General features: G+C 43.0%; 2 protein-coding genes across 2 annotated transcripts; both read right to left on the minus strand.

Moving 5' to 3' along the window:
* On the minus strand, positions 1 to 4295 carry LOC108930367 (cathepsin L1-like). Its single transcript, XM_029248486.1, has 8 exons — positions 4258 to 4295; positions 3566 to 3707; positions 2677 to 2799; positions 2191 to 2346; positions 1633 to 1857; positions 1252 to 1414; positions 721 to 823; positions 1 to 100 (listed from the first exon to the last, which is right to left on the minus strand). Exons 2-8 carry the CDS (start codon positions 3689 to 3691, stop codon positions 1 to 3), a joined length of 996 nt encoding a protein of 331 aa, XP_029104319.1. The 5' UTR covers positions 3692 to 3707; positions 4258 to 4295.
* A 3450-nt stretch (positions 4296 to 7745) lies between these two features.
* LOC108930421 (cathepsin K-like) lies at positions 7746 to 17687 on the minus strand. Its single transcript, XM_018745642.2, has 8 exons — positions 17513 to 17687; positions 15443 to 15566; positions 14091 to 14213; positions 12255 to 12407; positions 10947 to 11165; positions 10503 to 10668; positions 9521 to 9629; positions 7746 to 8879 (listed from the first exon to the last, which is right to left on the minus strand). Exons 2-8 carry the CDS (start codon positions 15563 to 15565, stop codon positions 8780 to 8782), a joined length of 993 nt encoding a protein of 330 aa, XP_018601158.1. The 5' UTR covers position 15566; positions 17513 to 17687; the 3' UTR covers positions 7746 to 8779.
* Positions 17688 to 21638: the final 3951 nt, after the last annotated feature.

Consider the following 21638-nt stretch of genomic DNA (forward strand, 5'->3'; position numbering starts at 1 on the left):
TCACACTACGGGATATATAGCCTGGTTGGCAATTCCACACAGGTTCTTTTTATTTCTGGCCATCCGAACATATCCGTTCTCCCCCCAGCCTGTTCCCCAGCTGGAAAACAAAACACAGAGAGACCTACATTTTTATATTTAATCTAAAGCTTTTTCCTTGTGTGACTGAGTGCTGCAGTTTTTGAAGTTTCATAATTTACTGTGAATATGTGACTTCATACCTAACCGTTTATATACTGTAATTCTTGTGCATCCTACTGCAGTGAAACAAAATAGGTAGAGATAATAATCGTTAAGTATTTCATAATTGGGGGCGCAGTGGGTTGGACCGGATCGGACTGGGTCCTGCTCTCCAGTGGGTCTGGGGTTCAAGTCCCGCCTGGGGTGCCTTGCGGCGGACTGGCGTCCCATCCTGGGTGTGTCCCCTCCCTCTCCGGCCTTACGCCCTGTGTTACCGGGTAGGCTCCGGTTCCCCGCGACCCCGTATGGGACTAGCGGTTCTGAAAATGTGTGTGTGTGTGTGTGTATTTCATAATTTGAAATTTTTACTTGTCATACTCAAGAACCATTGTATATTGCTAAAGATTTAACATCAAAATACATACCATATAGCTAGATCTCTATGGCGACTTAAAATTTTGCTCGGACAGTTGTGAAAAGTTTTAGACTGAAGGTTCTTGTTTACGTTTCTCAGTGTGAGTAAAACCAAATGAGTCCCACCTGTTCTTCACGAGCCAGTAGTCCTGTCCGCGGTGCGTGCCGTACCCCACTACCAGCACTGCATGGTTGGCGGTCTGAGTGCATCTTGGGTCATGATATATTCCTGCCAAGGTACAACAGCAGTAGTATCCTGTGAGTAACTAGAATTTCGTTCACTCATTTGTCCAAGGTGACTTGCAGTACTAGATATAATGTACTGAACTACCTGTAATGATTCACCTATTTATATAGGAAACTAATATAACACACATTCACATACTTTGGACAATTTAGTGTCTCAAATTCACCTTAAATACATGTTTGGAGTGTGTGAGGAAACCAGAGGACCCGGAAGAAACGCACAAAACCATGGGGAGAACATGCAAAGTCCACAACAGCTGAGCCAGTTTTGAACCCCTTTCCAAACATCCAGAGGATGAACTTGTTTTCAAAACTATCAGTCAGCTTCCTTTCCTAAATGTTGATGTTGAGAGATGAGCACAACCCACTTTATCTGTGTTTGATGTATCTGGGCGGATTTTGCTCTCTTACCTTTTCTGTAGCGTATGAGAGAGTGGGTGGCATCAATGGCGACAGATACAGGGCCCACAGTGGCAACAATGTTCTGCAGAGCCTTCTCATCACCCCATGGAAGGACCCGATATGTACTGCAGTGTCCAGCTTTCCCCTGAACTGAGTAGCCACATGTCCCTTCCTGCAGGTAAGTAGTGTGAATTTAGCACACAGTCTGACACTAATACAGAGCAACACATGGCTTCACTCACATTACTGAAGTCTAGGACATGAGATCACAGCACAAACACACCATGACTTGGTATCTGGAAAAAAGTTTACGGACATGCTTGAAAATGTTCACTTTGCTAACAGTGCTACCAATTTGAGTGTCTCTTAGAAGGTCCTGGGTGAGCTCACCTTTGCCTTGTAGGGGTAAAATTTGTCTGAGTCGATGCCCTTGTTCTTCATGACGTAGTTTAAAGCGTTGCGCATATGGCCGCCGTTGCAACCATGGTTACCATAACTGGTGCTGCAGTCCATCAGGTTCTGTGGGCTCAGTGGTATCATCCTGCCAGTTTTTCGTGCCATCTGCCCCTCCAGGGTCCCCACTGTAGCAAAAGCCCAGCAGGAGCCGCAAGAGCCCTGCAAACAACAGCCCAGTCAGAGTGCAGAACAAAAAGAGGAAGATCGTACCTGTTGTACCTGCAATGAGCTGAGGAAGTTCACAGGTACAGTTTTCTAATGCCTGAATTGGGTGCTTCTTGTAAACACAGGATAGGAGTGTGTAAGTAGATTTGTTCATCTGGCAGCTCACAGATCAGCCTTCTGTCATATGACTATCAGTCTCCAGGCCGTAGTAACATCCCTTTCATACAAGTCAGATTTATTCCCTAATCTCACTGTCTCCTAGTTTTGAGGTTTGTACATGTCTGTCCTCCAACATCCCACAATGCTCCTGTCAGGTTGTTTGTTTACCTGATCTCCTACTGGGCTGACCAGGCCTTTGGTCCTCCAGTCCACAGAATTGGGGAGGGTGGTGTCTTGTGATGGTTTGAATGTGTAATTTGCAGACTGGAGGGCATCTGGCTCTTCCTTCAGGCAGTTCAACATGCTGTCCAGCTCCTCTTCTGTCTGCACAAACACACATTTATCAGTTTCCTCAGAAGCTCCTTTGTGCCGTGTACAGTATGCTGGGTCCTATCAGACCTTATTAGATTAGGACCATTTCAGCTTTTGTGGGAGTCAGTAAACAGACACCATTCCCTGCCACTTTTAACCACATTTAACATGCAGTTTAGTCATTTAACTCATCTGGTCTATCTCACACCCGTCTTTGGATTTTGAAACTGTATCACTAATCTGACAAGAACAACTTCAGTGTTTGCTTTGTATTAATTTAAATGGGTGGTGTCACCAGTGGTCAGTCCTGGTCTTTTAATGATCATGGTTTGAGGAAGTTACCTTGTCAGCGAAATGGTTGAGCCCCATGGTGAAGGAGTGCAGGCCAAGTGAAGCTTCCCGGTTGTGTTTCTCTATGAGCCTCAGGTTCTTCTCCCAGACCAGCCTCCTGTGGGCTTCTTCTCTCTGAGTACGTAGTAAAAACCCAGACACAAGTAATATATACACGTGTTCACATGACAGTTTTTTAAATCTGTTTATCTCAGTTTTTAGCATCTTTTTTCTTTTATTATTTTGTTTTTTGGACAGTATGGAGGGACAGCAGGTAACAATGATGCCTACTAAACTTCAAACCGATCAGAAAGGCTTTCCTTTGCGTTTTCAACTTTTAGGACATTAATTTCAACTTTTTTTGCTTGAGTTTTATAGTTTTAACACTTTGATAAAACACAATGAAAACATTATGTAACATTAAGTGTAACAGTATGATAGAAGTCATGAGATTTCTAGGAGATGCTTGTAAGTGTAAGTGATCACACAACTGTGAGCCACCTGAAGTGTGCAGGGGGAGCTCTTCCATGCATTGTGGCCAAGTGCTCATCTTTTCCGGTGATTGAACTCCCTAACGCTTGGATTCAAATTTAAATTTTCATAAGCTGTTTCTCATGAGTGTGAGCTGATTACAAATGTACTTGCCTGTTGGGTGTAATTTCTAACAGATGCTGCTATTATTCACTAGCATTAACCCATCCCTGTAAGTTGCTGTGAACACAGACAGCAAATGCCTACTCAAGGTTACAAAGTGCAGGATGAGCAAAAGGTCAACAGGTAGTGCAGTAGTTGGACCCTCTGCCTGTGGTGTCAAAGGACTTTTAGGACCCAGGTTCAAGCCCCTCTCTGGCTGTAGAGTTAGTTCTTTCCCACCTTCTCTGTCATATTGTCTACTTCTCACCTGCTCTGTGTACATTTTTTCATGTTGACTTTTCCACAGTTCCCACTGGTCATTCAGGGTGGTGTCCGGAGAAGCTTGGCACAAGGCAACGATGACCGTTAGACAGAGAATCTGCAGGACATGCATTCTCGCACGCTAACCACTGTAAGAACACAAGTGTGAAAGGCAAGAAAAAATTATCAGCAAGGTCTCCATGGAAGTAAAAGAATGGATTCAGGTATTAACATGAACCTGATTCTAGTAAATCACACACAAAATGCCTAAAACCACTCTTCCCGAGCGGGATCGTGGCAAACCGGAGCCTAACCCGACAGCACATGGTGCAAGGCTAGAGAGGGAGGGGACACACCCCAGACGGGACACCAGTCCGCCACAAGGCACTCCAAGCAGGACTCGAACCCCAGACCCACCACAGAGCAGGCCCCGGCTGAACCCGCCGCACCCCTCTCATGCCAATAAATGTTAACACAAAAGTGGCGTCATTTACTGCTTTCATTAGTCTGTACTATATCATACTATCTGTACTGCTATATTCTCCTAGTGAAGCAGTAGAAATTTAACTTTTTCCCAGCGGCAATAAATAAATGTTAATGTAAAAATGCATTGAAGGCTGAATTTTTCAATGAACTTGACTTGTGCTGTTAGAGAAGACTGGTTAAAACCCTTGAATTAAAGGAATCAATGGTCCTTACCGTACCCTTTCCTTAGTCTGACCCAAAGAAGAGTTGGTCCTCGGCTGAGGTGTCTTTGCCTGTGTGCTCTCAGAATTTAAATCGTTTTCACGTTGACCACAAAGTTAAACTTTGTGCAATGGTGAAGAAAAAAAACTGAGAAGTGGTTGGTGTGGTTTGTTTTTATCTTTTTCCTTTCCTTTCTTTCTCAATCCTCACAGTTTTTTACACTCAGATGTGAAAAAGTTTTTTTTCCAAGTCCAAAGAAGTTGCAGCAGCACATTCCGCTGTACAGTGCTTTCTCTTAATAAGTCAGGACACACATCCACTCTAGTGATATGAGGTCAGTGTTGTAATTCTGGACTCCAGAACTTGGACTTGTTGCCTTGAGTCACATTCTTCATGACTTATGGATTGTTTCTGACCCACCAGAAAAAATCACTCACACACTTTCTCCTTGTCCTAGACAAGGTCGCAGTGCTCCAGATCTTAGATGTACAGGTGCAAAGCTAAAAAGGGTACATCCTAGACAGGACGCCAGACCATCACAGGGCACATACACAGTCACAAACCATGGGCAATTCAGAGTTACCAGTGAAGCTGAAACTCATCCAGACAAAGGGAGAAACATGCAGCCTCCACACAGATTGAACTGGATTCAAACCTCCACCTAAATAGCCCAGGTGCTGTGAAGCAGCCTTACTTGGAGCTCTACCTGGCTGATCCACGGGTTACTGGAGCTGTCATCAAGGTGAGGACAGGAAGGACATGGAGTGCATGGACCTCAGTGCAGGAGACAGAATCCCAGCTCCACCACAACAGTGGGCTCAGTGACAACGTGAAAGAATTTGGTACACATCTCAGATTCAGTTCAGCTTTGCCTTTATTCTTTGGTGAGTACAACGGTTGCAAGCAGTGTGTGTTGGGGGACCTCAGCAGAATGCCTCCCCGAGCAGCGCAAGCAGTGGTTTTTTTTTATACAAAATACACAAGGCAGCTTATTAGTTTGCAGCATGCTTGCTAGAGTCAACTGTTGCATAGAAGGAGTGTCAGATTAGTACAATTTCCTCAAAATTGTACGCAGTAACGAAATAACAAAATAATGGCTAAGACTTCGTGACAGATAAAAGAAGTGGTTACTAGGGTGTGAGGAAACAAAATTGCAGTATGATCTGTAGTATAATTCAGTACTTTTCACAGCAGCGTTTCTTGACAAAATCCAGGGATAGGAGAAGCACAATCTGATTCAGTAGGAGGTGCACTCAGCAACTGAAGGATAAATTACTAGGATGGTAGGGATGTAGCAGGGACAAGGTGGAAATAGGTACTGGGGTGCAAGGTCTTTTGGGTAGAGCAGAGGCTCAGCATATCGAGTTCTGTTTGCAGGCAGTTATTGACATGCTTGGAAGACCATCTAACCTGTTTAGATGGAGAGAATTCTCCATCATTGTCATTATGTTCAAAACAGTAATGTTGGAAGACGTTCTCAGCAGCTGGACAAGAGTGATGAGTAAGGGCTGCAACTGTAGGCACCACGATCAAGCGCTCAAGGCAGTGGTAGAGTGTATCAGTGTCTGGAGAGCATGTAGTAGGAGCTGTGGGCCAGCAAAGTAGGCCATTGCATTTGTCAAGGCTGAAGGAGTAGAACTGGCATCCAGAACCATTTCTGGGTTTCTGGTGAAAGCACGACATTTGCAGTTTGTGGGTAACACAATAAGACACCTTAGATTTCGAGCCACCATCACAGGGATGTCTCTACAACGGGGGATCAGGCTATCTTTTGATGCTTCTCAACACGCTAAAGGATCTAAATACATACACACACTTTCAGAACCGCTTGTCCCATATGGGGTCGCGGGGAACCAGAGCCTACCCGGTAACACAGGGCGTAAGGCCGGAGGGGGAGGGGACACACCTGGGACAGGACGCCAGTCCGTCACAAGGCACCTCAAGCAGGACTCGAACCCCAGACCCACCAGAGAGCAGGACTGCAGTCCAACCCACTGCGCCACCGCACCCCTTTCAGGATCTAAATAGTTATGTCAATGTTATGTTTCTGTTTTTTATTTTTGATAAATTTGCAGAAATTTCTAGAATCGTGTCCACTTTGTCATTATGGGGTATTTAGTGCAGACTGAGGAGGGAAAAAATGAATTTAATTAACTTTAACATAAAGCTGCAAAAAAAAAACATGACAGGGTCTGAATACTTTCTCAATGTACTGCAGATGGCTGTGGATCAGTAGATGTGAGCAGTGGATTTCAAGTAGGGCTACATAAATGCGCTTGGACTTGACCTGGGCTTGCTTTCTTGACTACAATGCTGCTTTACGTTGTATTCATGACTGTTCTTACGGGAGAATGTTTTTCCGAAAAAAAAAAAAAGCTGGCATTTTTTTTTCCAAGAACCAAGATTCTATTTAAAGAAAAAGTTATTAGTATATTAAAGAAAAGTTTTCAGAGAGCACAGCAAATGGATGTAATATAAACAAATAGGACAGAAGAAGAAATTTGAAGGTATTTTTAAGACCTGGATTACAGTTCCCTCTGGTGCTCAGTGAGAACCACTACAAGATTTCTATGCCAGTTCAGAACCGATGCAGCCGCACCTCATACTTGAGCTCATGAAACATAATTATTTTGGTTCCGAAAACTGCTTTCTGTCTCATCATACCTGTAATCTAACAGTGTATAGTCTTGCCTAACCTCACAAAGGTAATGAATTATTAGTTTAACACTGAATGCAAAAAAATAAATAAAACAACTGAAAGAAATCAACAACAGCAGGGCAAATGGATTCAGTGTGAACAAGGGGCCTGGGTTGTGCAACGTGACATGGGTTCGATCCCTGCTCAGTCTGAGCGGAGTTTGCATGTTCTCTCAATGTTTGTGTGGGTTTCCTCCCACAATTCAAAGATGTGTTTCAGGTGAATTATTGACTCTCAGTCACCTTTATTATGTCTGTATGCATGCACTTTACATTTTTCTGCTGAATAAATATGTGATTGTCTGTACGGAGTTTAGTATACACCAGTGAATCTATGCAAGTCACCTTGGATAAGGGTGTCTGCTAAATTCAACTTAATCATTGCATGCGACTTTTGAGAAAAGTGTGTGTTAAATGCATAAATATTAACGTAAATGTCTCTTGCCAGTGAACTGGCAAAAGGCATGCATGGAATTAAGTAAAACTCGTCAAAGTTGCATTCTTTTCACTCAAATCAGTGTATTTTGGGTTATGACCATATTGTTGTCTTTGGACCCAAAGGCTGAAAGTTTGAATCCCAGTTCCAGCTACACTACCTTCGAGCAAGGCACTTATCCAGAGTTGCCCAAGTAAAATTATGCAGCTGTTTAAATGGATAAATAACCGTAACTTAACAACTTAAATTGCTTTGCAGAAAAGCATCAGTTAAATGGAAAAATTTAATACGCAAACACTCAGTGATAAACTATTAGGTCTAGACACAAATCTGCTGTTCTTAAACACACAGCTCAAATTTGGGCCGCCAATACCCTGACTTACAGATGCCACAGTATTACACTGTAGCGGTTCAAGTTCTCCAAATGGAGAGGACAAGTTTCTTTTTGTCTTTACTGTTTGCCCCAGGTGTCACCATCCCAGGTTCTACTGATCTGCTGATCCCCAGTCCTCCTGGGTTTACATGGCCCGGCTAATTCACTCTTTCTGAATGTTTAGAGGCGGCATTTGATCACCGTCAATTAAGGCAGCCAGTGCTGACAACAAAAGCGAGGGGATTTGGAGAAGCAGCTCAGTGTAACTGACTGCTCAACCAGGGAACAGCGCAGGCATGTATTTCACCTGAATTACATCAGAGACCATGGTCACCTGAGGTCTCACACAATGGATTAGCTTTGTTACCTGATAAAGAGAGCTTTGTAATGTACTCTGGGCACGATTCTTGATTCACAGCTTAATTGAGACCTGGCAACATTTGTGTAAGAATTCTTTTATTCTCTGTTGAAAATATCAGTTTCTTTGCACGTAGAAAGAGCTCCTCAGTAAAGGAGAAATTCTCTTGGAAAGTAGTAAAGTCCTCAGACATATAGATAACACATTAGTGTGTAGCATAGATAAGAGTTTCTGAATTTTTCTGAGTAAATGTCATTAAACCAGTAAATCACGTTAGGTCAGCATTGTTTCGCTGCACTGCTGTCATAGAGAAACCAGTTCTAATGGCAGCAAACAATCAGAATGCATGTGACACCAGGCATCACAAGACTGAAAGAAATTACTTTTTCGCTGACCAAAATAACGTGAGCTTGTGTTCTAAAAAAGGCACGTAGCAAACACCCTGGAAAGCTGCTGCCATGCAGCTGCTCTGTGTGCACTTTACTCAGTGGGGTCAGGTGGGTGGGGCTAGTGTGACAGTAGGAAAGGTGGGTGGTCCAAGGAAGTCGGCTGTTAGAATTCTTCATGTTTCACCCAGCGTTAGCTGTAGATTCCTGGGGTGCTTTATCCTCTTCCCACCCGCATCCCCACCCCCCATGTTTCTGATCAGTGCTGCGCCACTCCCTGCCGGTTACATGATGGGGTAGCTGGCCAGGCTGGCAATGCCGCAGGTGTTCTTGCGATCACGGGCCATCAGGATGTAGCCCTGGTTGCCCCAGTCTTCCCCCCAGCTTTATTTGTCACGAAAAGAAACAGAGAGAGACAGAGGAAGAAAACAATATGATGACTGAGTTCTTTGTGGCTCACCGTAGTTTTCCATTCACATAATTGTTTCATATTATATAAAACCACACCATATAAGCACATGGTGTACCTGCACTACTAGGTTTAGTTCTTAACCAGTAGAGTTTTAAAAACCACCAGTTAATCTTACAGGAGCTGTTCACAATGTGTTGGGCAAAAGAGTGAGATCTTTCTCATGAATGAAAATTAAAAACTGAACTGCTGAAGCTTTCTGGAAAGATGGTGGTTAACCACTTGAAATCCATTATGAATTAGAGATGTTCCTTCTTGGCTCTGTTATATGATTAATACACTTGATGCTGCAACCATAAAAAATAACATTTTGACAACCATGACTATTTGTAGAAAAGCTTTTTCTGTTTTTCCATTTTCTTTTCCATTTTCTGTACACAACTACAGACATTACATGTCATTTAGGCTTTTTATTTCATTGCATTCCCATAATCTTTACTGAGAATTTCTACACTGAATCATTTTGAATCTTGGGTTTATCATGACATGTCGGAAATCACATATGCTTTATGCTATCAGGCTGCATCCAAATAACAGACACTGCAGAGAGACCCACCTGTTCTTAACAATCCAGTATTTTTTGCCCTTGGGTGTGACGCCATATCCTACGACAAGCACTGCATGGTTGATCATTTCTGAGCTGCAGTCGGCATCATAATACACACCTAAGTAGGACAGAGATGGGATCTGAGTGTTTTTTCCTCAAACCTATGGCGATTACTTGCAACCCCTGTGGACAAATAAGTCATTCAAAGCAGACTGGTTTTACTTCTGGAAAATTCCTCTGCGCAGCCATTTTATTACTTTACACATGCTTTTATACAAAGTTCGAATCCTTTATACATCTCATTATTTTTACTGGAGTAATGCAGGTCTCAAAAATTACAAAGACATTTTTGACGTTGTTTCTCTCCATTTTACTTTACCATACTCACTCTTTATTATACATTGCTGCTCCATCTTTCACAGTAATAGGACATGGTGTGGTGAAAAAAAAGCATTCTTGACATCACATAAATGGGACGTTATTTTTCCGTGAGCCACTTTGACTGCTTTGTCAAATTCCTTTCTGCCAGCTGCTGAAGTAGGGTATCTCCACCCCTTCTGCATAGCTAAACATGTCATTCTATTTACAGTTTGTGTAAAAAGGCTGGTGGTGTCCCACATGCCAAAGGGAGTTGTCAGCATATTTATCTATGCATAAGATCTATGAAAAACAGACCAACCTGACTGTACACTTGACTTGACCATAAATGTGATGTAGTCAATGTAAAGACTTTAGAAAAGTTAAAATACAGAGGGAATGAGTGTGTGTGATTGTTCTGTGGACAGTAAAAATATTACTCTTTATTATAAGGCTGCTTTTCTGTACTGGGTTGAAGCTCAGTTTCGTAACTGATCCACAGCGGGGTTCAGCATGTCCCAGAGGTCTACTATTGAGAGTGTTCATCAGAAGGCCATGAAGTCACAGGAGGAAGCCACCTATTTTACCCTTCACAAGGTACCCAGAGAGAATGATAACGGCCACAGCGACTCACCCCTCTTGTAGAGTTGGAAGCTGGAGAGGGAGGCATCAATGCCCACAGACACGGGTCCAACATTTGCCACAGCCACCTGCAGAGCCTTCTCCTTTCCCTTGGGGATCTCTTTGTAGCCACGGCATGAGGCAGCCTTGCCTGACTTATTGTAGGCACAAGTCTGGTCCTGTTGGGAGAGGGATAAGCTGTCACACTGGGAGCTCTTTGTGAGATAATCAGGTATGAATGACAGACTAGGAGGAGGCATTTAAAGATTATATTCTTAGTGAAAAATAAGACAGAAATCATGATTTAAAACCCCATTAGGTTTCTGTTGGCTGTATGCTGGTTACACTATGGTCAAAGTGCCCCCTTGTGCGAAAGCATCGCATTATGAAGGTGTCTCTTAATGTATAGCTGTATTTGCGTTGTTGCTTTATCTATAGCGCCGAGAGAAGTGCTCACCTGCCCAACATAGGGATACGCCTCCTCAGAGTCAATGCCTTTGTTGGTCTGGACATATTTGAAGGCATTGGTCATGTAGCCGCCACCGCAGCCGTCATTTTCAGTGACGCAGTCCACCAGGTTCTGAGGGCTGAGGTTTACCAGTTTCCCCTTTTTCTTCTTCAGCTGACCCTCCAAGGCACCGACAGAACTGAAGGCCCAGCAGGAGCCGCAGGAGCCCTGTAAGGGTTGAGAGTCACATGTGCGATGAGGCTGCCTGCTCTGCTCATTCCACAAGGGGTCAGCAGTGTGTAGATCAGCGCAGTGATTTTTCAGTTATTACACTGCAGTTCTGGGTAAGGGTGGTTATTAACTTCAAGTGCAAAAGTCCAGCGGACAGTACATTTCTTATTTCATTTCACAACAATGGGTAGTATAGATCTATTTGTTCCCAAACATCATGATAAGATATAAATTCCCCATTGAACAAAAGCAGCAAGATTTTTTTTTTCCATTTATAAGCTATGAATTAAGAGAAACGAACAAGTACCTTACAAAGGACTCTGTACAGTTAAGAGGTCCATAAATTGACTATGCAAATTTATTTTATTTTCTTGTCTCTTATTGAACATGCTGCAGTCTATGTTCCTAGCTCTTGAGCAGTTTCAGCTTTTTGAAGAGCCTAATAACTCAAATCTTTTTTGGCCCAGTATCTAAATCACAAGAAATCACAAGTCTACAGCTAATCTCTCTCTGTACTGAGGAAACAGTTAAGCTATGCTGTTTTTAATTATTTCATTTACGGTTAATTATTTAATTATTGCACAGCAAATAAATTTAATTTATTAATTAAAACTGCATACTGTTCAGCTGACATAACGTTAAAAAGCTCCATTTGACTCAAAGTGGCTTCAGTTAAAACTTTAGCAGTTTTTGAACTGATACTTTTTTACTTAAGTATCAGTTTTGATGATTACTTTTACTTAAAATTTTTTTTTAAAGTAACAGTACTTTTACTCGAAGACTGTGTCTGGCTACTCTACCCATCCCTGATGTATACAATTTAATCACAGCAACCACATGAACTGTAAGGGTTTGTCAAATATGAATGAATTTAGATATCGTGACTCGTTAGTAATGTAAAATATGTCTGTAAGAGTACATGTAATTTTCATTTATTCTTCTCCGCCCCTACGCACCTCAAAGAAACCCAAGACAAGTGTGTGTTTTGTGTTACAGAGCATTTTCACACGGTGTTACTTTTTGTTAGTTTTGTGACAAACTTTTTAATTGAACCCTGCATGTCCATCCACAACCCCCTGCTCTGACCTGGTTCCTCACAGGTGTCACATAGCCCAGTTTGCGGTAGTCGATGGCTTTTGGCAGCTTCTCCATGTCGATTTCAGGGAAAAACGTGTCATTGGATTGTCTGGTGTGGGGCACACGCAGTCCAGTCATCATCTTGGCCACTTCCTCGCTGGTCTGAGAGGAAAGGTTGGGCGCAGAGGTCAGTGGTGAGCAGTGTCCAGAGAGGCTTTTTGAGAATGTACTGATGTTTGAAAATCACAACACTGACATTTTCACTATAACATTGGTCAAGAGCAGACAGAGTTTCACGTTTTTTAGGAACATTATGTTTGTCAACCGTGGACAGGTCATTGTGAGCCTCTTCACAGGCCACTTTGGAGTAGATTTCTCTAACCATCATACAGGTCAACACTGGCTAGTCGGCTGAATGTGGGAATGAGTAAAGGGCATGAAGATAACAAATAACTAAATAAGCCTAAGCAGACAATGGCTAATGCTTACTGAAATGCAAATAACTTTGAGCAAGTAGTTACTTTTTTTTTACTGCAAGGGAAATCAAAGAAAAATGAGAAATATGCTGTGCACAAAAAGGTTCTCGTATCACGTCACATGCGTACGGTTAAAAATCCAGACGGCTTCCTGCTTTAGAACTCAACGTTTTGCTACTCAATTACACCGGAATTCCTCCCACAATTATCTATGCATTCATATAGAGAACATCCCGCAGAAGTGCAGGGAGGAATGCAGCCCTTTTCACAAATGGCTCGATGTCAACATTAGGGATAAACGTTGGACATCTAATCCAGGATCACCTCTACGCTGGAGCACAAGCATGACCCCATGCTTATGGTGTTTGGAAAGGCAACTTTTATGTACAGTATATATACACACACACACACACACACACACACACACACACACACACACACACACACACACACACACACATATATATATATATATATAATATAATATAATATAATATAACATAACATAACTTAGTCCTATAATATAGAACTAAGAATGTGCAAATTTTATCACATCCTTTTCAAATAGAATATATTATGTTCCTTCAGTCAGTTGCTCACCTTTGGCCGTAATGGTTGTCTGTGGGAATTATGCATTCTCTTTATTGTTGTCTAGAAAAAGTGTATGCGTACACTAGTCTGCCGGGGGTGAAGAAACTCGGCTTTGCTGGCTCACTGCATAAGCAAGTTTTTTTGTATAAAGCACCGAAATTTTACTGAGACAGCAGAATATCTTGAGATGAACAAGGTTCACGACCCCCTTGGAACTTCTGCTTTCTGAATTCTAATGAACAAAAGTGTGTGTTGCTTTCAAATTTGTCTCTTACAACCGTAAAATCATGGGAACAAGTGGACGCCTTTAATTTTAAGATGTACATGGGATCGTAGATGATTTATCTAACAATAACTCAGTTTTTTAAGGGATGACCTCTAATTTCTGCAGATACACGAGCCTAAACATTTAAGAAGTACAACCATAAAGGCAGATGGTGAGATTTACATTTACTCATGTAGCTGACACTTTTTTTTCAAGGTGACTTACAATATTGGGCTACTTACAATTAATTTACTTTTTTTTTTTACTGGAGCAATTTAGCGCAAGTTCTGTGCTCAAGGGTGCTACAGCTGGAGGTGGGATTCAAACCTACTCTAACCACTGTGCTACCAGCTGCCCCTGACATAAAGTGACAGACTGCTGTGTGATAAACCATGTCTCACAAAAACATTCAGCTTTTGGGACACGTGAGATGGACGGGACATGTTATTCCATCCAGAAATACGTGCAACACCCGGAGGGACCCGGATGAGGCCAGCAACTGTGACCTCTCACCATGTCTCCCAAGTGGTTCATGCCCAATTCGTAGGAGTGGATGCCCAACTCAAATTCTTTGTTATGGGCGTCGATCAGCTTCATGTTCTTTTCCCAGACGGCCCTCCGGAATGCCTCCTCACCCTACAAGGTCAAAGGTTAAATCATACTGCAATCAGCAATGGATTACAATCCAATGGACATAAACGAATACAAAACTAACAGATAATACACAAACAGATAGAGTCGTAATGCAGGGAACTGTGACAAAAGACATTAAAATGCTGCTCGTATTTATGTCGAATCCTCAACAGTCTTGCACACTTAGGCGTATTTTAAGCCCTTTGAAACAAATCACATATAGGTGTAAAACTATCATGCGAGAAGCGGAGGAAAGCCGAAGCCTTTGTGAAGCCCTAAGAATCTCACTTCGTTATTCAGTGGTGTCACTGTGACAAATGGTCAGTCCAGCAGTGTTTCATATCAGCAGCGTCAGCCTCCACACAGGTGTGTATTGTTTAATAACCAACTAAAACACCACAAAAAACTGTGTGACGAAAGCAAAATCAGGAGTGACCCTAGAAGTGCGTTCCACTGAGACCGTTTCCTGGATGTACATCAAAGGTGCCCAACCATGTGTTAGCAGAGCAGCCAACTGTGCAGGTTTGTTTTGTGTACCAGACTCTGTTAATTAGTCAAGAGCATTTATTCTGACTCCTTCCAGTCAGAATCAATCCAGGCGATTTTAACCTGAATAAACTAGATGTTGGCTGAAACCTTATACCATTCCTGAAGCGTTATCATGACTTTAGAGGAAATGGGTATTTCACCCCAGCCCTGTCCAATGGTGAAGGAAATGCCCTTAAAAGCTTAAGAATGTAGAACTTAATGTGATTCGCAGCACGAACAAAGCAGCTGCTCCTCAACCCTAATCAACAGCAATAGGGAAGTTGTACAGCAAGTGTTGGGAAATGCGGGCCTGCTGCTCTGTGAAATCACTAGAGGTGCATGTGACCAGTCTGCGCTGCGGTTACACTCAATCTGGTCTTCTCAGCACACTACCGCAACACACTGGACAAGCAGAGACATCTGTGCGAGCACACATCACTAAAAAAAAACTGTCATCAAATGCTGCGTGGGCAATTTTTCAATGCAACTGAACTCACATGCTGGGATGGAGCTAAAAAAAAAAAGGTCACATAATTCAAAGTGTCAAAAAGATAATTCACTCAACGTTTCAGAACCGTGTCATTTAGACAATTATGTGGATTTCCTGGGAACCACTAGCCAAGCAGGACATGCTGTCATTGACGACGTCACGCCGCCACAAACATCAACGCGACCGTAAACAAGCGCCATGCAAGTGGACCCACCTGGCCGTTGTACTCCTTCCCGTGGGTGATCTTCCAGCTGTCCCACATTGCATCCAGGGACAGCTCCGCAGGGGGGCTGGCCAGGGCCAAAGACAGCAGCAGCACACTTCCACACCAAAACATTCTGGAAGAAAAAGACAGTAGCCAGAGCGTGTCTTACATTCCCTGTAGAAACACAGGGGGGAATAAATACTTCACTTTTAAACAGTTTTTCCAGTCGTTGTCCACTTTCAGATACTGCAAGAATGTCACAAAAGGAAGACGGATCCTGTAAGGCAGCCCTGATGGTTTAACTGCCTGGAATTCTCCAGGATTGATGGACAAGTGTGCACAGAGTGCAGCTGTTAAGGGCGGCACGGTGGCACAGTGAGTAGCGCTGTTGTCTCACAGCACCTGGCTGGTGCAAGAAGATGTGGGTTTGATCCCTGCTCAGTCTGTGTGGAGTTTGCATGTTCTCCCCGTGTCCGCGTGGGTCTTCTCCGGGTGCTCCGGTTTCCTCCCACAGTCCTAAGACATGCTGTTCAGGTTTGCCCATAGTGTGTGAGTGACAGAGGGTGTGTGTGTGTGTGTGTGTGTGTGTGTGTGTGTGTGTGTGTGTTCCACTGATGTATGGATGAGTAACCCAGTGGAAGTAGTGTATCTAGCAGTGTACGTTACCACGATGAATAAGGTGTGTGGGCTGATGACACTACATAGAGTTCACTGGAAGTCGCTTTGGAGAAAATCTTCTGCTAAATAAATGTAAAAAATACTTTTATTGGCCAATAATGTGGTCAGAGGAGAAATATGTATCTATCATATTTGTGTGAAATATGGCAGGCAATTTCAATCAGGAATTTTTATAGAAAAAGAAATGTTAGGAAAATGGCTACATGTATATCTGTGAAATAAGTCTGGACTGTATGGCAAGCGCTTTACAGCTTCGCAGTTGCAGGTTCGAATGCGGTGTCAGCTCTGTCTATATACAGTGTTCATGTTTTCCCCATGTTTCACTGAGTTTCCTCGTAGAGATTCAGCTTCCTGGTACAATCCAAAGACATTCTGTTCAAATGACAACGCTTGGCACAAGTGTGTGTGTGTGTGTGTGTGTGTGTGTGTGTGTGTGTGTGTGTGTGTGTGCGCGTGCATGTGCCTGTCCCATAACACACTGGCATCCCGCCCAGTGCTTATCTTGCTTTCCAGGTTACGCTCCAGATTGCCATGACCTTGTCTAGAGAGGTATTTTTTGCCAACAACAGTGAACGAATGAATTGTGGATATGGAAAAAGAAGAAATTTCTTGAACTGACTTTCATAAGAAATCACAGAGCTTTAGGATACACTTCTAACTGTCATATACCTGCATACACACACACACACATTTTCAGAACCGCTTGTCCCATATGGGGTCACGGAGCCTAACCCGGCAACTCAGGGCGCAAGGCTGGAAGGGGGAGGGGACACATCCAGGACGGGACGCCAGTCCGTCGCAAGGCACCCCAAGCGGGACTCGAACCCCAGACCCACCAGAGAGCAGGACTGTGGTCCAACCCACTGCGCCACCGCACCCCCCTCTACCTGCGTATTTATTATTAATTAATGTAGCCTATTCTTGTGTAAATGTAATTATTAAATTAGTCTTTTCTGGTTAAATACATAAAATTCTATAAAGCACCGAGATAAAATTTGCTCAGTTTACAAATAATTTTTCTGTAAAGAAGAAAGTCAATGAATGTGTGTGTGTGTGTGTGTGCGCGTGCACTGATTTGCCACACACACTGCCTGTTTTTGCTCTGAACTTCAACTTTACTTTCTCTGCTCTAGTCAATTATTATATAGTTTTACTTGGGACACGTGGATATTTTTTTGCCGTGCTACTCACTCTGTGTTCGGTTATGGAAAACAGGCTGCCGAAGGAATGCAGTCGAATGTAAAAACCCAAGTTTCGAAACAAATATTTAATAAAACAAGCGACTAAGTGACGCCACACACAGGAACCAGAACCGAGCGGAGCAGTAATTCCGAAATTCGCCATAGTTCTCACTCTGTAGGGAGCGGCGACGGACACGAAGGTGTGAAAACTGAACTTTACCTGAGTTCCGCGTGCAGCCGCGCGCGCGACACCTTTCTGTGGAAGCGGTTCGAGTGGCGCGTCCGCTTCCGCGCGGCACCGCGCTTTTAAACAGAGGTGTGTTCCTTCGTTTGTGGGTGGACTCTCTTTCTTTTGTGTGCTTGTGCGTGTGCGCGCGCACTCCGGCTGGAATTCGCCGTCCGTGGAGCTCGTGTTGAATTTCAACAGTCGAAACCGAAAACTTGGCCACTTATTTTTGGACTTCTCGTTCTCCTTTCACACCGCGCACTGTTGCATTTACTGATATCACAGTCAGACACATTGTGCATCACGTGTTTACAGGAAGTGGCGAATTTACCCTTAATTTGAATAAGTTTGGGGAGTGTTGCGATGACGAACATCTGGTTTAAAGCGAGAGCAGATGTTACCGGAAGGGTCGCGTGACGCTCGGCGCGGAGTCGCCGGTTAAAACGACGGGGTTTTCTCACTGTATTTGCAATAAAATGTTCTTTCCTGTCCAAATGCCTAAGTAAATCATTTCACAGAAAAGGCATATTTTTCGTGTTTAAGCGAAAGACATTAAATCTATTCTAATAAATCTGTCCATAATCTTTTGTAATTATCTCCACAGAAAAAAATGGCGAAATGCTAACCGTAATGTGAGCCTGCTAAATATTAAATTGGAAGAATATGTTAAGATTTTACAACATGGTTGGAAAGAATTTGAAAGTATGAGGCACTGTGACTGTTGAGTTGCTCCGACTGTGTGTAAATTTGCCTGGGAAAGGCTTGAGAACCTCGACAGAAAGGAATGTGATGCTGGCATGTTTGTTTGCAGTGTTGTTTGTTTTTGGTGTAGTTATATTAGTTTGTTTTGGTGTTGAAATAAAGGATAAACCCACTGAGAAAGGAGCGAAAATTCTCGGTACCGTTTCACGTGATGGCGCGAGGAAATGGCGCCAATCTGAGCGCTGTGTGTGTGTGTGTGTGTGTGTGTGTGTGTGTGTGTGTGTGTGTGTGTGGAGCCCCGCATTAATTTTGTCCTGCTTCATCTCGTGAATTTTGCTGTCGTTCATGGTTTATTAGGAATGTTTCCTCAATTGTATCCAAATATAATCCCGCCATTCATCAGAACAGGTGTTTCAGGTAGTTTCTTTGACGGAAGAGGAAAACTGAAAACAGTTCAGTCGCGTGACTTGCTTCCCTTTTATTTTTTTATTTATTTATATATGTAGGACTTTTATTTTTAAAATCTTCATAGTACAAAGCAGAAGAGAGAAACACGGCACAAACACACACGGAACGAAACTTGGACCGAAAACGCTGGTTACACCCAAAAAAGTTTAAAGTCTGTAGCTGCGCAGTTCAGCGGTGTTCAAAGTTTTCATTTAAGGTACTGCCGGTCAAGTGACTTGCTTCTTACGGTCCCTTTCTGGTTTCTGTGGTTTCCTGGGCAGGTGTTTTCTAGACATTAGTTAAGATGCTGTTACTCATGTTCACAACATTCGCTTTATCAACAGCAGTCTTTCCTTGTGGTGTTAACCTAGGCCTAGTTTGTGGGCTGGAGAAGTACCGCTGTTCATAAAAATCTACATCTGAGGATGTTCTCTGGTCTTCAGAGTCAGCTCCGACAGCTGAACACTCACACACACACACTATCTGAAACCGCATCTCCTAAGTGAGGTTGCGGCAAACCGGAGCCTAACCCAGCAACACAGGGCATAAGGCCAGAGGGGAAACACCCAGGAGGGGAGGCCAGTCCACCACAAGGCACCCCAAGCAGGACTCAAACCCCAGACCCACCAGAGAGCAGGACTGTGGTCCAACCCACTGCACCACCCGGTTGAAGACTCCCCTACTGGGATTTTATTCATCATCTTTATAGGTCAAAGTCAAAAGTCTGACAGCGATGGGCCCAAGACCATGTTGCTGCTGACCTGGATGTACAACGGAAGTGCCCCTTTTTCTTTAAATCAGTTTGATCGATATCTACCACCACTTAGTTATTTACCACCCCTGCATGTCCAGCAGGTTGAGGACATGGACTTGTAATCTGAATATTGCTGGTTGAAGCCCCACTCTGCATTACCTGCATCGCACCCATGATCTAAGTTCTTACCCTCAGCTTCTCCGGTTCAACTACCCAGATGTATAAATGGGTCAAGAAATGTAAGTGGATTTGGAATAAAACATGTCAGTTAAGCAATGAATTAATAATAATTCATGATTAGAAACGGAAAGGAAACAAGGTCCATGCATCACCGTGTGAGTACGGAAAGCTGTGTTTTTATTGATACGTTTTTGTATCTGTTTTGGGAGAGCTTAGATATGTAAATATGTAAACTGATGTGTCTGTGGCCAGTGTGCAACTTGTTGTTCAAGATCACAGATGTGTGACCTTTAGGTTGTCATTATTATCATGAGGGTAGTTCTCCTACACACCCTTAGATTGAAGCACCCAAAATGTTCTAGAAATACCTTTATATACTGTATCGTAGTATGCTTGTGAATCACACTTCATATTTGTCCCTTGTGATGCTGCGAGGCATTTGGTCCATGGCAAAACAAATTCCATGTCCAAATGCCATTACCATGGACGATGAATAAACAGATCCCTGCCGTACTCTCCACGTGTTGTATTCCCAGCATGTGATGGACCGAAACCTCACGCTTTTTTAGTGAAATCTAGAGAAGTCAGGTTGGAAATGCCACACTCAGGAAATATTTTATAAAGGTCAGTACAATGTGCAGCTAATTGATTGGACTTAGTCTTCAAGTGAATGATTATAAACCCTACTGTACACAGGAATGATGTTTGGTGTCTTTGATCACACTGGGTAACTATGGAATGCTGTGAGATATTTGAGAAGCGGGAGGTTTATTGGTTGGAGACCAAGGTGGGTGGTGTCACTGTACTAACAAGGTAGAAAAGACAAGCTGCTTAAATAAGACATCAAGCACCTCATTATATTAAATAAATTATGTGAATTTGTAAGATGTAAGTCATTTTAAATAAAAGGATGTACCACATTGGAATAAAGTAATCCGTCTCCGCCATCTTGAAGGTTGCATGGGTGGAGAGGTCCTGCGGTAAAGCCCCTTTGCAATCCAGTGAAATTACCATGTTGGAGGAGAGAAATGGGGTCTGAAAGCATGTGCCCCTCAGAAGCCTGTGTCATGTTTCCAGGCCCCCTGCACGTGCTGGAGAAGAAACGTGTAGGACAGCACTTCATCTTCTTGGAGTGATGGGACATAAGGGAAGTTCAAGTGGCCATTTAATCTGGCTCAACACGTTATCTCATGGAAAGCACATCGGGTAGATTGTCTCATTCATCAGCAGCATCTGCAACATCTACTCATATTTACTCTGTTGAGGATGACAAGAAAGAAGAATTCAGTACAGAGTGGAGCAAACACGCGCATTTGGTCCATTAACCATTGGAACACACCTCAGATTTACTATGTTTAGTACATCAGCATGTTAGATGTCCATAGTCTACATGTGGTGTAATATTATGAGTCACTGTGAGAAATTCGCAGGTGGTGACCAGGGTGCTTCTGAGAACTTGGTCCTGTGTAGCAATCAGTGGTCAAGAATGATTTGTGGAGTCTTCACTGGGGTCATAATTCTTGTAAAACAGCGTGAGAACAGTGTCATGTGAGTGCTGATGGAAATGTGGAAATGAGAGTCATTGTAGTCCAAGCTGTGTTTATGCTCAGCGACATGTGGTGTCTGTCGATGTCAGACAATCTGCTCGTGACTGGTTGCCTTCCTATGTGAAGTATCGAATCTGGCCCCCTGCAGACCCCCCCCCACATGATAATCATATGACATTCTTCCAAACTGACCAAATCTGTGGTTTTACAGAAAAAAATAACTTGATGTTTCAGTGCAAACTTGGCATAAAATTTCATGCAACTGAGTTCCCACGTGGAAATGGATGATAGATAGCTTCAATAAAGCATCCATCTGCTCCTAAAATCTCATTTTTTTATTCATTTTTTGTTTGTTATATATAATACATTAAATTCCAATACACTGCAGGGCCTTTCTGGTGGCTTTCTGTCACACGCTGCCATTTTTGTGAACTATATACAAGACAGTAAATAATTTAGAGCGGTTCCGGTCTGTTCCGCCAAAAGAGGG

The sequence above is a fragment of the Scleropages formosus genome, chromosome 23, assembly GCF_900964775.1.
Source record: "Scleropages formosus chromosome 23, fSclFor1.1, whole genome shotgun sequence".
NCBI classification, from domain to species: domain Eukaryota; kingdom Metazoa; phylum Chordata; class Actinopteri; order Osteoglossiformes; family Osteoglossidae; genus Scleropages; species Scleropages formosus.